The following is a 15257-nucleotide window of genomic DNA, read 5'->3' on the forward strand; positions in this document are numbered from 1 at the left end:
AAGGTTTTTTTTTTTTTTTTTTTTTTTTTTTTTTGAATGCCATAAAATAAAGTTCTGAATTTTGAAACTAATTCAAACTACAAAGCTGAATAATAAATTTTTCTTGTATCGTTTCCCCTTTTTTTGGTCCATATGCAACAATGGACTACAAAAGTGAGCTCATTTTAAGAGCCTAAAGTAAAAGTCACCCTCTCTAAAATTGCATAACCGTAGCCTGAAGTGGAAAAGTAATAATATTTATTTGTTGGTTTTTTTGTTTTAAGCTTGAGCCTTCACCATCTCCTCCACCGATTGTCATAAATGTTTTGAACTTGAATAATTAGAAGGATAGCATAAGTATAATCTAACCTAACTATATAACAATGGGTCCAAGAAAAGAAGGCATTTTAGTTCAATTATGAGCTATGGCACAGTAAGTGTGAAAATGTTCTTCTAGTGAGTTCCCTGCCTTGTAGTGTGATATTAGTTGTAGTTCTTGAAACAATGTGTCCTTCATAGAAGCATTCTTATAGAAGTTCAAAGGTTCTGAAGTTGCTGTTATTACACCAAGTCATGATCCACTAGGTCATAGATCACCTGCTAAGATGTGTTACTCCTACAATGATTTTTTCGTTGAAGATCGTTTCATTGGTTTCTCACCATATCACCAAATCCTTCATTATTGTTTTCATATTTTTCACCATATGATTGCTGCTTGTAATGTAGGGCGTAATTGTCTACGTGAATTTCTTAACTGAGTAAATCGATATTAATAATTCCGCAGCATATTTAACAAAAGGGTCTAAACTAGATTATTAATTATTTTATTGTGATTGAATGAATTTTTTCAATGGTTTGTTTCATTTAATAATTATGTTGTGTAGAAGTATAATTATACTTAGAAACTGTGAGATTTTAAAAAGATATAAATCTTGTTTTCCATTTAAGTTTAACTTTACTTTTAGTTAGCAAATAAAAAAAAATAAAAAAAGAACTTTAACTTCTTAAATTTTACTTGGTTGTACTTTTGCCTAGCTGATCTTTTAATCTGTCATTTTTAAACTTTGAAAAAAATTAGGGACCATGGTATAATATGAGAGAGTGAGAGAGAGCTGAATTCTGCAAGCTATGCTGTTCCTAGCACTACATTTAAGTACAAAGAAGACATGGTAAGCTGGCATTGAAGCCCACAAATAAGTTCAAATTAAAGGTTAAGCAGCTAATCCTAATTACTTACTAGAAAAGACTTTACAAGATAGTTAGCACTAAATAGACAGAATGTGGCTTCTCTTCTAACACCCAGCTGCCTTGAGGAAGTTGTCAAAGGGGCTGGCAGGAGGCAGCCTCATAGACAACCATGGGTCCTGTGGCAACACAGCTCCCTGAGCACGATGATCGATACTTGTTAACTACATAAACAGAATAGATAATAGTCAAGATTACGCATAAATAATTGACAAAATATGCATACAAAGGTCAAATTATTAATACTTAGTTATTTACAAGATTCTCTTAACCCAAACAACATGACTGCTAGAATAGGATAACCTTTACTTTCAATTCCTAGAAGCCGTACTGTTTCAACTGAAAATTCATTTTAACAGCCTAGTGGAATGTGTGAAAAAAACAAGGCAATTAATAAAATGAATAGAAGGCTGACCCTTTTGAGTGCTAAGTGTCCATCTGCAGGAAACGCTGGAGATAATTTGTCAACTAGTCTACTTTGGTGATTTTCATGTGCCAACCAATTGGAGAGTTTCTTCCTTGTGCCTGTGCCAAGTGCTTCACACTGGCTAGCCATGGTATTGTATGGTAGGGGTGATGTAGTCACAGACGTTCCTACCACTTGCCCAGCTACCTCAAGTGCCTGAAAACAACACACTTTAGCGCTTACAAATTATTTGCATAGAGAGATATAGATGCCATGATGGATAAGAAAGAAGCGCACACACTGTTTCTAACCAACAAGAACAATCATTCTAACTCTTGAATGAATGCTGATATATTGGAATGACACATACAACTTAGTTTTTTTTTTTTTTTTTGATAAGTACATACAACTTAGTTTATATTCTTGCCTAATCTACAAAAGCACATTTAACTAGGTAGGTGCACTGCAACAGACAAGAACATTTCCAAAAAATTTCACTACATTGCTCTAGGTTAATAAAGTAATAAAGATACATAAATAACTTTAGCCTTTCTTATAAGTTTGCTCCTTTTTTATCAGACTATTTTTCTCTTGGATAAAAAATCTTATAGAAATTAAGTTAATTTGGTAATCTTGTTTCATCATTGGCATATATATATGCTTGTCATAATAGAGGTTACCGATTCCAGTAGCTGTCCAATGCTGATAACATGGGGCACACATGGAGAAGGCGGCATTCTGGGGATGAAGCGAGAGATGTCTGCAACAGATGCTTCACTTATTGCATCATCCTCAACTAATGAATTTGTTGGATAATCCTGCATCATAAGCAACAAGCAAGGCCAATAGTTATGTAGCACAAACATATTGTTTGATGAGCTGAGGCAGGTCTGAGGCAGGTTGGGCTGTTGAACAGCTAAATGACTAAATCGTTGTTAACAATTGTCATCTTTTTCCCAATTAAGAAAAAGACAGTTTGTCAGAATGTAATGAACTCCATACAAGGTTATTAACTGGAAACAGTGATGATAAAGAGCATACCCCATCAAAGGACAATGATTCCTTGGAATGGGAAACTGTTTGACTGTGGTCGAATTCAAGTATTGATCGTGGACCAAACATGAATGCATCATCAGGTGTGAATGATTCTGACAGTTGCTTAGTCAGGTCATCTGCAGCCACCTTAACAAGCAGAAACAGACAAATCAGAGACAGAGAGAGATTACTAAGTCAGCAAAAGCCTAGTCCATTGATAATATGCCATACCTCAGTAATGCTAGACAGATTCTGAACTAAAATGTCCATTATGATATTTTCAGATTCATATATCTTGTTCCTCAACTCCAGGAGCAATGATGTAGCGAGTTGATTATCAGTAACAGATCCATATCCTCTGATATCCATCTGAGGCCTTACATATACTTGAAGGTCATTGCTAATACCCAGATACGGATCAACCTGAACTTGTAGAAGACATTTTTTTGTTAAGAAAACTATCAAAATCAGAAGTTTTGATTCTACTGTGAGCATCAGAGACTACCCTAACATTCCCACCCACACACACATACTGCAATCAGAACTCACATCACATGGAACTAATGACTTGAGCAAATCATTCAGATCAGGAATGTGATATATCTTTGCAGCAAACATCAACATGCCTGTTGATAATACAAAAATAGATCTTTGGCATGCTGGAGACAACACCCCTGCATAGAGAGAAACACATCAGTTAAACATTTGTAAATTCTCCAAAATTTAAAGGCTGTTTTGAATTTCTACTGCTTAGACATACCATTGTTAGGATCCAAGGATATATTCCTGAGAGACAGGGGAAGCTGAAAGAATCGGACCACAAGGCTGTCGTTTGGGTTCTGCAGCATTGTAAGTTTTAGATATCAAAAGTGACTAAAGTATGCAAACCAAGCCCATCATTCAATTTATGCTCAGCATGGTCAGTCTGATGAGTCAAGTAAACATGACAACATGAAGCAACAGAAATGAAAAAGGGGAAGAAAAAAAAATTGAGGAAAGAATAAGAAAGCAGACACTGTGTTTATTGATGAACTTTCACCTTTAAGCCTGAAGAAATAAGTGTTAAAACAAAAGAATGTGCTATAGCTTCAAAATTTGAAGGTAAATTATCTGGAAGATTGGCTTGCATCCAAAAGGCAGATAGCAACTGTGCTACTTGATCCTCACTAAACTTCATAATATGTGGTTCCTGAGCCAATCATAGACAAAAGTTTATATAAATCTTGTCAAACCAAATAAGTACTACAACAGCACACAAATTAAACCATTTATGGAAATGAACATTCTACTTACAGCCTCAGACAGGCTGGTTGCCCCAGCTGTCCTGTCGATAATAGAGCTAATTTTGTAAAAGTTAGGAGAATTTTTGCGAACACGGCCTTGCTTCCAGTCTTCTTCTGCAATGTCCCTTTCTTTAAAATCATCATGAACACTATTCCCACGCTCTTCTGCTTTGATGCCATCTTTTTCTCTCCGGAGCTTTTCAAGTAGAGCTGTAATTGATGCAGATGCAGTATTTGAGTGCCATCTTCTTGGTTGGTATAAAAAACCACTTCTCAGAGAAGCAACTTCATGTCGGGGATGATTAGAGCTGGGAATTAGAAGAGCGGAAAATATATGATGTGCTCCAACTCGTGCCTCAACATCTGGGTGTAACATCACTTTCAACAATTGGATAAGAAGGGTTTCTGGAAAGACCTACATGAAAATATTTGAAATAATTTAACAAGGTGAGCCTGTATGCAAAAATGTACTTCAATTTAACATTGTAAAAGCCTTCAGTCACTTTCTGAATATGTAGCTTTCTAACACAACACATAAAACACGTTAGAATTAAAACCTTCAAACAAGTTGTATAGGGGTTATTTTGAATCCATAAAGACGTTATTTTGTGGAAGTTACATTAATAACTATCTTATCAATGTATTTTTGTTTCAAAAGTATGAGATACAGAATACAACAACCAACAATACCATTTTTTTTTTATAGGACAACAACCAACAATACCATTTTTTTTTATAGGACAACAACCAACAATACCATATAAAAGTACTTTTAAAGGAAATAATATGATACAAGGGAGCAGTGCAAAGAAATCCTTGGGAAAGGATATTCAATTTATATCAAACTCCTCTAACCTGCTGAGACCGTGAAGAGACTGATGCCACTGAGATCACATGAGCAAGAATCATTAATGATCCAATGGTTGCCCTGGCAACAGCTGCAGATGGCAACTTCTCCAGGGTTATAGCCATCAGGTCAAATAGCGGCCGTGCATCACCAATCTAGAATAGACCAGAACACACTCATTTAAACTGAAAGCACAATAGAAAGCAACAACCATACACCAAAGAAGTATCAAACTTACCCCTTTTGCAATTTCAAGCAGACAGCCTTCAATGGAATTCTGCAGTAATATATTCGAGTTTGACTCTTGCTCACCAACTGATTCAACTGTGGCTTGAAGACTTTTTCTCAGATGCCTGCATAGGTCACAGACAAATCCAATTTCTGCCAGCACAACTCCTGATCTAATTTGCCTAGCTAAAGCAGTAGCCACTTGAATGACATAAGACTTGAGCTGTGGATCATGTGCAACATTTTTGTGGTCTAGATGACGGATCAAAGAAGCTAAAATCAACTGCTGATTCCCTGGAATGAGAGTAAGCATTAGCAAAATACTGTCCCAACATAGGGATTAAAGTACCATACAAATATGTATTGCACTAACAAATATTTGGCAACCTACTCTTTGAAAGTAGAGGAGAGAAGGTAAAAAAAATAAGTCATCCACTCAAGGTTACATATTGAATTACAGTAGTATAACAAAGTCACACGCATTGAGGAAGAAGTCTAAGAGGGCTCAATATACCTGAACTGTCCATGAAATACAACACATCGGACAAAACCATTATAGCCAGCCCCTGCTGAGGCACCCAGTGACGTCCAGAATCAAAATAACCAAACATCGGATCAAGTACCCTGCGCATTGTTGAACTCTCCTTGGCTAATTCAGCCATTCTTTGGATGCATATTTGTGCCCATACTTTTGGCATCTCAATCTCCTCTCTATAACAAAGGCAAGAAAGTATTAAAAAGGAAATAATTAAAACAAAGAAAATTGTGATACTGCATCAACATAAGTTGCCAGTACTCTCATATGGCCTAAAAATTTCTCAATCCTAGGCTTTGAGTAACTACTACCTTGTCAAAAGAGAAGGATCCTTCTTTTCTGGTCTTGGCCTCAAGTTCATGCAGCTAGGGCTAGTATCGCAACTTGCAACTGCACCACCTCTGCCCTCACATCTAACAACTTCATCCACCCAATTATGATGTGGCTCCCCTCTCTCAACATCACCATCATTATGAGTATCAGGCTCATAGTTATCTAAAGTGACATGTACAATCTGCGGTGTGGATATATCAACAAATTGTAAGCCAACACCAAAATTACTACCCCAAAGAGGAATGCCACATTCTGGTAAAATAAACAGAGGAGCGCCACATAATAACAAGGGATAGGCAAAACTGAAGGTTGCAGAATTTTGTACTAGACCAATTCTCTTATAAGTTAGTCATATCAATGACAGTGGACCATGCACATATTGCTTCATAGTTCATACAATTAATACAATAATTAGAAGAGTTCTAACAGATTGTTTGGGCAGGAGGAAGGGAATAATATGGAACATAACTTTAAGAGATTCCATATAATTTCTCTATCCACTGCTTTGGAAGTTCATCAAAATATGTTTATTTTTACACAAAGGCATCAAGATATTCATAAAAACAAAAATTGACTGGTTCTCATCTCATAGGGAACTTAAAAGGAGTCCCTTGAGTTTTAAATGCCACTTAGTTTTCCTTTTTTTCATATAATTGTTGTTTAAAAATACAAGGACTTAAAAAATTTTCAACACATCACCAGATTAAAATTTCTTTGGTTACTGTCATGACATCAATCAATTAAACAGCAACCCCTTCTGTTAAAACACCATTGAAAAAAAAAAATCAGTGCTTGAATGTTAATATTATGCATAAATGTCCGCCAACATTTGTAGAATCTAACAGATTCCATAGAATCATTAAATAGCTTCAAAAAAAGTAACTCAAAAGAAAAACTAACCTCATCAAAATCCGCAAAAATATGTGAGAACTGTGCCATAAACCACACCTGCCAAGGAAGACATATCAAATAACCAATCTTCCAGCTAAAACATTGGTGTGATTAGCAATTACATATTTAAAAGTTACTAAATGAGACATAATTGGAAACAAATACTAAAAACTGTTGGATTTTGACTTTCTAAAAGATTGTCTTTCTGAATCCATTTAATAAGAAACAACAAAGAAAAACATCAAATCATAAAACTACCATGGCTGATAGGCACTGCAAGCTTGATGCCCTTAAGCAGGGGCTTTGATGTTCTTCCCCTTTCTCACGAGCCAGAGCGCATACTTTTCGAACCAACTTTTCAATGTTATGTGCATAAGTGCCATCTGCCTGTTCATACATCAGGTCAACAGCCAAAAATATGAAAGAATATAACAAAAATACTACAAAAACAAATAAATAAATACTAACATAAGAATATGCATCCAATCTATGGACAAAACTCGTACATCTATCAAAATCCTTTTACATCAAAATCTTTTCTTATTCTATAGTTTTTGCTGGGCACATTGACCATTGACCTATTACCTAAAGAGATACTGCTGTTGTTTTCAAATGAGGTGTGCATGCCCATACCTCTGTTAAAATCTACATAATAACATTATATATTTATATATTCCAGATGTATTTTCATAGAAAACTTGAGATGAAAATGCTAATCTATACTCTCACCCATCTTTGAATTTTCATCTCTGATAGTCCAAATAATCTTTAACATAAAGCTCAAAGAAATAAACGTAATGGACCATGAGCTACATGTGCATATTAAGATGTGAATCCTTAGCCATATCATGTTAAAGATTTTTTTTCCTAGTTTAATTCTGTTTTCGGTCATAGCATAGGGAGTGTCTGTATGTCCAGGAAGCTGGATGAGCTCCATGTTTCTTAATGTCCATCAAAGTGTATATAAAAATTTAGTTCCCTGTTTGCCATATTTTGATGGTACTTACAAAAAAAATAAAGGTTAAAGTTATTTCCAAACTCACCTGACTGTAGATGAACCTTGTTAAGGTTTGGCATCCAAGTATACGCATAGCATCTTGCTTAGAGTTATCCAAAAGTTCAGTAACCACATTCAGCAGACTAACAGCAAAATATGCCCTGCATTGAAGTTTATAAAAATATATAATAAGGAATATTCATGCAAAACAATTTATCATACTTAAATGTTTAAAATATTAATTCGATAGACTCCCTAAAACAACTCAAAGCACTCCATGGAAAAGCAACATGCAGTAAACCTCTCAGTGAAATATCATATACTGGATACATCAAATATCAGTAAGTGAAATAGAATATACAAAGTTTTAGAAAACAACGGTCTGTGGAATGCAAAATATAAAGAGTTTATTTGCTAATCATACACATATATTGGCTACAAATGAGCTGTTTATTTGTAAAAGTATAATAAATCAACTTAGGTGCTAAATAATCTATATAAGTTCAGCAATAATATGAAAAAAAAAAAAAAAAAAAAGGTGCTTACATCTGTTTCTTACAAATACAAAGCAACTTATTGTAGGCCTCTGTAACAATATTGATGAACTTGATGTGTTCAACTCGCAGTTCTTTGTAGCACCTTTCTTCAAGATACTTCGCTATCTGTTTAAAAAAAGTACCAAAAATATTCAGCACTGGGCTCACTAATTTCAATGAAAGTCACTTTTACTGGGAGACACACAAGTAGAACAACAAATTTAGGGACCATACCTTAGGGATCCGAACTGGGTTTTTTGCAGCATATTCACATAACTTAACAATTTTTCTTTCATTTGGAGGGCCATCCTGCCATATATTTTGATCATTTTTTTAGTTACTGATAGGTGGAAATAGTAAATAGACTAAATGTCCAGGCAAAATATCTATTAAGAAACACATTAAGTAGCTAAGTACCAAAATCATAATACTTAAACTCAATTTAATTTCCTATATAACTATGATAGAGTAGGACTAAAGACTCAAGCTTTCTTTGACCAAACAAAAAAGAAAAACTTGTGGAAAGAAGGATAATGAAAGATAAAATATAGACACATTTATGTCACACAAGGATGAGACAACGCACATATTTGCTTCAAAGACTAGCATCATTCTTAAGCATATTAACCAGTTTCAAATCCTATTCTGAGATCCAATGATCCATTCAGAGGGCTAGCATTCCAAAACAAACAAATGGCAGCGAAGGACAAGGCCAGCTTTTCTTTTTTAAAAAGCCATTCCAAGGGTGATATGCGAAAAAGACATGCATATTCTTTGCTTCAAAGAAGGAAGCATATTGTCCTAGTCATGGGAATATAATGGCACTACAACTAACTTTTGTTAAATAAGAGCATAAGCCACAGCGACACTTGTACTACATAATCTAATAGTCACATTGACAACCCCTAGTTAGATTTAATCTTAATCAAGGCTTAGCTACCTTGGATGTCTGTTAGTTCAACCACAACATTCACATAGCACCTTAGAGGCTTATATTAGAGTATCAGAAATTAAACCATAAGAATACTAAAAAATTAACACATTTAGGCAACAGATCAGAAAAAGATACTCACAAGAGACTTAGGAAAGATCTCTGCAAGCAGTTTTTTGTAACGCTTAACGGGTTGTCGAGAGCTTGATCTCAAAGCAGGACAACAAACACACATGCTCTCACATGCTGGGAAAATCTTTCTGGAGATTAACCCCATTTTCCTGCAAATTTTTTTAAGACAAACAAAAACATAAGGAAAAAAATAGTCAAAAACCCCAAGCAAATATTAACCCACTAGTCCAGCAGAAAAGCTTAGTGGAACACAAAACAAAGATAAATTAGCACATTCCCAGAAACTGAAAGTTTTCTTTTTTATTAACAAAAAAGAGAAAAAAGAAACAACCCAACAAGAAATGCAAAAAACAAATGAAGTTGGCAGCCATTGGGGCTGTAAAGGACAAACATTGAGCTACACATTTCCAGAGATATAAATTATAAACCCCCAAAAAAGGCCAAAACAAGAATGAAGAAAAGAGAGGTAAAATCACCAACACAAAATAAATGAATTAACCAAAACATCTGAAGCTACACAAGAACATGAGAACAAACATGAATCATACATATTCCAAAGTTACACCAGCTAAAAGCGTTTTCAGAAGCACCCGGAACCAAATGTGAAGCACTTAACAGAGAAAATTCATAACTTTCCTAGATTAAAAACCCAACTAGAAAAGCCCAAATAAAAACTGATAAAAAAAATCCTATCTTTAGCAAAACCCAGAACACCCATTGGAGTGAAAAGCATAGAGAAAACATGAACTACACGTACCTAGCACTGTAGAGACAGATCTGGCGGTTTGAAACTATAAAACTCCAACTGGGTTTTTGTTCAAAGAGAGAGTGTGAAACAAAATGGTGTAGTATAATGAACAAACGAAAGTGAAAGAGAGAGAGCAAATGGCGCGTGGATTAAGACAAATCAAACAACATGGGGAGAGAGAGAGAGAGCTAGAATGATAGATCACTGATCACGTGCTTTGTGTCAGTAACTCTTTTACTGTGCGTATTTATTAGCTGAAAAAGTGAGTAAAATTAAGGATGGGCAACAACAGCAACTACAACAGCTGTTGAGTTAAAGGGGTTTGTGTGTCAGAACTTGGAAAACTGAAAAAGTAAAACCACCACTCCAAGTTTTTTGTGTTGTGGAAAAAGGATATAAAACTTGGCTTAGAATTTTTGAACTCTTTTGGAGGGATTGCATGAGTAGCTGGTGTGAACTCAACTTTGCAATCATAGTGAGCACCAATCCACAATAAAATAAAATAAAACCGTAGTGTTTAGTTTGATTTTTAAATTGTTATAAAAAAATAAAGTTTGATTTTAAATTGTGAATGGCTTTTTGCCTACCAAAATCGAAAAGGCTTTATTAATTAGTGCTTCTATGGAATTTTTCTAAAGTTTTTTTTTCATAAAGACACAATATTTACTTAACTTTTTTTTTTTTTAACTGTTGATATAATTATTGTGATTAATGCATAATAAAAATAATATAAGTGATGAACTTAAATAAAAGTGAAATTACTTTAAACATAACAAATCATACTCATATTAATTATATATATCTTTAAAGGGAGTATTATTTATTCACAAACCTTAAATATGGCAACGTAATTCATTCATAATCATAAACCTCAATTAAGGAGGAGATGTAATTTCGTCTATAATTTTCCAAAAATTAAATTAGTTTAATAGTACTTTTTGTGTGATTTTGGAACAATTAATTTTTTATGAAATCGAAGTTAAAAGAGATAGGAAGTTCAAAACTTAACGAGACGACGTCTATAAGTTCCAACTTCCAACTAGTAAATGAGATTTGCCTCTTTATTTTCTTTCTTTTTTTATTTACTTATTTTTTTTGGTGGCTGATTGGGCAAATAAATAGTTCCTTGTTTTGCAAATTAAGTAAGATAAAGAAAACTATTTGTCATTATTATAATCTACTTCATTATGATAAATAAAACTATTTGTCACTCATTATGATAAAGAAAGCTATTTGTTATTATTATAATCTACTTCATTATCATGTTACAAATTAAGGGTTCAGTAAAATTACAAATTAAGGGTTCAGTCTAAGAGGGCATTATGATAAAGAAAGCTATTTGTTATTTTTTTACTAAAATTACTATAGATAAAGGTAAAATTTAGCTGAAATAGTACAGTAAAACTCTTGAATAATACCAAAATATGTAGTAAGACCTAAGAATAATACCAAAAATAAATTGAATAATAAAATAAGTTGACAAAAAATAATTTTTGCCAAACGTACATTAAGTGAATTTTTTATCAATAGTCATGTAGCTCAACATGCATTTTTTGGTGTTTTCAATGAAGATATTAAATGGTCAAGTTCAACCCCTAATTATCAAATTATCAATTAAAAAAAAGTGAAATTTTTAGTTCTCACCGTACAATCAACCTAAAGAAATCAATGGAAAATAAAACATTTTGTGTGTTAAATAAAACCCAACCATAAGAACGTTTTGCATTCGGAAAATGCATCAACCTTCTTGTAATATATGAATTCTACACAATTGTAGGACTAATAATAATAATATATATATGGGATGATTTTCTAAATGTTTTTTTAAGATGTCATTGGGTAATAATTACCTCACGAGTCATGAGCAATGTTACATATACAAAATTTTAAACATTTTTCATAATAATTGAGTTGACAAATTTTTACTATTTCTTAACATGAGCCACTACTAACATCACCTTCTTTTCTTTTCTTTTCTTTTTGTTAATAACACTTGGTTATTTGACCAATTTAGCAATTGTGAGTGAATGAGTATGACATCCAACTAATCTTATATATTAATTAGTACAACTTTTCTTTTTGATTCACGGTGGTAATAACTAGAGCCAAACTTAGACATCACAACCAGGACCATGTCCATGAGAGATACAGGCGAGTGAGAATGACATGATCTCCTTCTTTATCCTTTTGTAATAAAGTATTGAGAACCAGATCTAGGCAAATGCCCATGTTATGAAATCTGAGACCAATGTTTAGAAGTATCTTAATGTTATTGGAATCACCAACAAATGACAAACACAAACGTCCAAGTAGTTCACAACCCATTGGTTACTTTCACAAGGCATTGTTTGGACATTGGAGAAGGTGTTGGACAGCTTATCAAAACAAAAACAAAGTAAATAATTAGAAGAAAGTGGATATAAATCACAAAATAGTTAGAAGTTGGTGGTTGCTTCTCTATGAACAGTACCTAAATGGAACTACTATTATAAATGTCTAGTGGGGTATAGTATTGTGATCTAATGATTAATTGCTCGAGGACACTATATAGGTCATTTTCATAATTCTGTTTACATATACGTACAAATTCTTTATATTTCTTTTTTCTTTATTAAGAATTTATTTCTTTGTCTATAATAAGTCAATATCAATTGTTTTTTTTAACTAAAAGTTTTAAGAACCTTTTGTTTTAATTTAAAATCACAACTTATTTTTATCACCGACTTATAAAGGCTTGTTTATTATATTAATTAAATATAGTTGTATTTGTATATAATTTATCTTTCAAATAAAATAAACTCATTCAAATACACTTTTTTCGCAAATAATTAGCAGCACAATCACAATTTAATATTTCAATTAATGTGGGGTATGTTGTTGTGACCTATGATTAATTGCTCAAGGACATGTATAGGTCTTTTTCATAAAACTTACAAATTCTTTATATTTATTTTTTCTTTGATAATCAATAATCAGTTTCATTTCTATAATAAGTCATGTGGGGCCCGGCCCAAAATGATGGGCTAGTTAAATACAGGCCCGTCCGAGAAGCGTCGCGTCCGAGGAGAAGTCCTAGCCAGAACATTATTCAAGCCCAACTGCGGTAAAAGAAACCTGTCCGAGGAGTAACGTCTCCTCGGACACTACGAAGTCCAGACCAAAAGCTCGCCCAAACCACTGCAACTCATCCTCCAAGCATATAAAAAATAATAAAACCCAAAATATCTCATGAAAAGCTGCTATCGCCACATTAAATGTGTCACAACCACCCTCTTGGCCGCATTAATGAGGAAAAGACCCCTGAACAGTACTATCTTGGCCACTGCAACTCACAAGGGAGTGATAAAGGTGTCTGATAAAACAGGTGCTCAAGTAGGGGCTTAGATGATCAACAAGTGTAAGGTTCAGATAAAAATGAGAGAGCTATATAATGTAAGGGAGTCCCTCAAAGAGAGGGAGGGAAAAAACTGTATTCATCACTAAGGAAATAGAATCTTCTGTGGAGTACCCATTCTGGTGTTTTTATATCTGCAACAAACATTCTCCATACCTCAGTCCGACTAGGCTCACTGAAGCTAAGTTCTTTGACCCATCCTCTACAAGTATTTATTGTGTGTTGCGCCTTGGGCTAGAGCCTGATCAAAAGGGTTTGGGCCAAGAAAATCGTGCAACTACAATTGGCGCTGTCTGTGGGAAGAACTAGAGTATCAGCTAGCACAACGGTTGAGTATGGCAGAACTAGACCCACACCAGGAGAATTCTCACTAGGCAAACTCCCAACAGACACAACCCGCCGAGTCCCAGAGGCAAAATAACCCCACCAACCCAGGCGGCAGGGGGAATCATGAGGGAAGTGTGCATACTATCCGGACGAGCCAGAGTCGCACTCAGACAGGTAGTCACGTGTCCCAGAGGCGAAATAGTCATCAGGCCATGCAGCGGGAGATAGATGACCTGAAAAGGGAGTTACGACGTGTGCGGCAAAAACGATCCCCCTCTGACTCAGATGAGTCTTCTAACGCGGAGGATGCGAGTTACCGACGGAGGTCAAGGACCCCCCCAAGTGAAACATTTTCCTACGAAAGGGAACTACGCCCTGTACGGAAATATGAGAACCCATCCAGCAAGGGTTCAGGGAATGATGTTATGAAGAAGGCGCTGGACCAGGTTTCAAGATCACCCTTCACGTATAGAATTGAAGGGGCTAAGCTGCCACGACGCTTCAACCAACCGGCGTTCGCCATCTATAACGGCCGAGCAGACCCGGTAGAGCATGTGAGCCAGTTTAACCAGAAAATGGCAATCTACTCGTAAAATGAAGCCCTGATGTGCAAAATCTTCCCATCCAGCTTGGGATCAATGGCGATGAGGTGGTTTAACAGCTTGAAAACAAATTCCATAGGCTCCTACAAGCAGCTCACTCAAGCTTTCTGCTCCCGTTTTATCACTAACACCAGAGTCCCTCGACCCCTTAGTTCATTATTGTCCTTATCCATGCACGAAGGAAAAACCCTAAAAGCATACTCAGATAGATATTGGGAGGTGTATAACGACTTAGATGACAACCATGACGACGTTGCTATCAGCACGTTTAAAAGCAGCCTCCCCACCGAGCATGGCTTAAGGAAATCCCTCACTGGTAAACCAGTTGCCAACGTTCATCAGTTGATGGATAGGATCGACAAGTACAAAAGGGTAGAGGAAGATCAGCTGCAAGGAAGGGGAAAGGAGAAGGTCATTCCCCCCAAAGCGAATGACTTTAGGTCGGAACGGTATAACCCTAGCCAGCCGAGGAGAGATTTCTCGCGGCAGGCTGGACAGAGCAACCCACAAACAGTGAATGCCGTGTTCAGGGAGCCAGTACAACAGGTGCTGGAGAAAGTAAGGAACGAGCCCTATTTTAGATGGCCAGGAAAGATGGCCGGAGACCCTTCCAAGCGTAACCAGGGCCTATACTGTCACTACCATCAGGACCATGGGCATACCACCAAGGATTGCAGGAATTTATGGAATCACTTAGATCAGTTGGTCCGAGAAGGGAAGCTACGTCACCTTCTGCACCCATCGAGCGGCCATCCCGGTCAAGCAATACCAGAGTCTCGAAAGGATGTGTCCTTAAGACCCCCTACTG

The 15257-nt window shown here is 35.5% G+C and overlaps 1 protein-coding gene across 2 annotated transcripts; it reads right to left on the reverse strand.

Annotated features, from left to right (window-relative positions):
* Window positions 1-1096: 1096 nt before the first annotated feature.
* On the reverse strand, window positions 1097-10330 carry LOC126716740 (protein SEMI-ROLLED LEAF 2). 2 transcript variants are annotated; one of them, XM_050417710.1, is made up of 20 exons: window positions 10136-10330; window positions 9389-9527; window positions 8550-8624; window positions 8326-8441; window positions 7826-7940; window positions 7041-7169; window positions 6792-6839; window positions 5870-6072; window positions 5538-5734; window positions 5034-5317; window positions 4804-4950; window positions 3959-4363; window positions 3705-3854; window positions 3426-3504; window positions 3215-3339; window positions 2897-3088; window positions 2672-2812; window positions 2311-2448; window positions 1640-1846; window positions 1097-1388 (listed from the first exon to the last, which is right to left on the reverse strand). In XM_050417710.1, the coding sequence occupies exons 2-20, from the start codon at window positions 9521-9523 to the stop codon at window positions 1272-1274; spliced, it is 3003 nt and encodes a 1000-aa protein (XP_050273667.1). In that variant the 5' UTR covers window positions 9524-9527; window positions 10136-10330; the 3' UTR covers window positions 1097-1271. The 2 variants fall into 2 exon arrangements, with proteins under 2 accessions (XP_050273667.1, XP_050273666.1); XM_050417709.1 differs by lacking the exon at window positions 10136-10330 and adding an exon at window positions 9927-9945.
* Window positions 10331-15257: the final 4927 nt, after the last annotated feature.

This window comes from Quercus robur, chromosome 3 (assembly GCF_932294415.1).
Source record: "Quercus robur chromosome 3, dhQueRobu3.1, whole genome shotgun sequence".
NCBI classification, from domain to species: Eukaryota; Viridiplantae; Streptophyta; class Magnoliopsida; order Fagales; family Fagaceae; genus Quercus; species Quercus robur.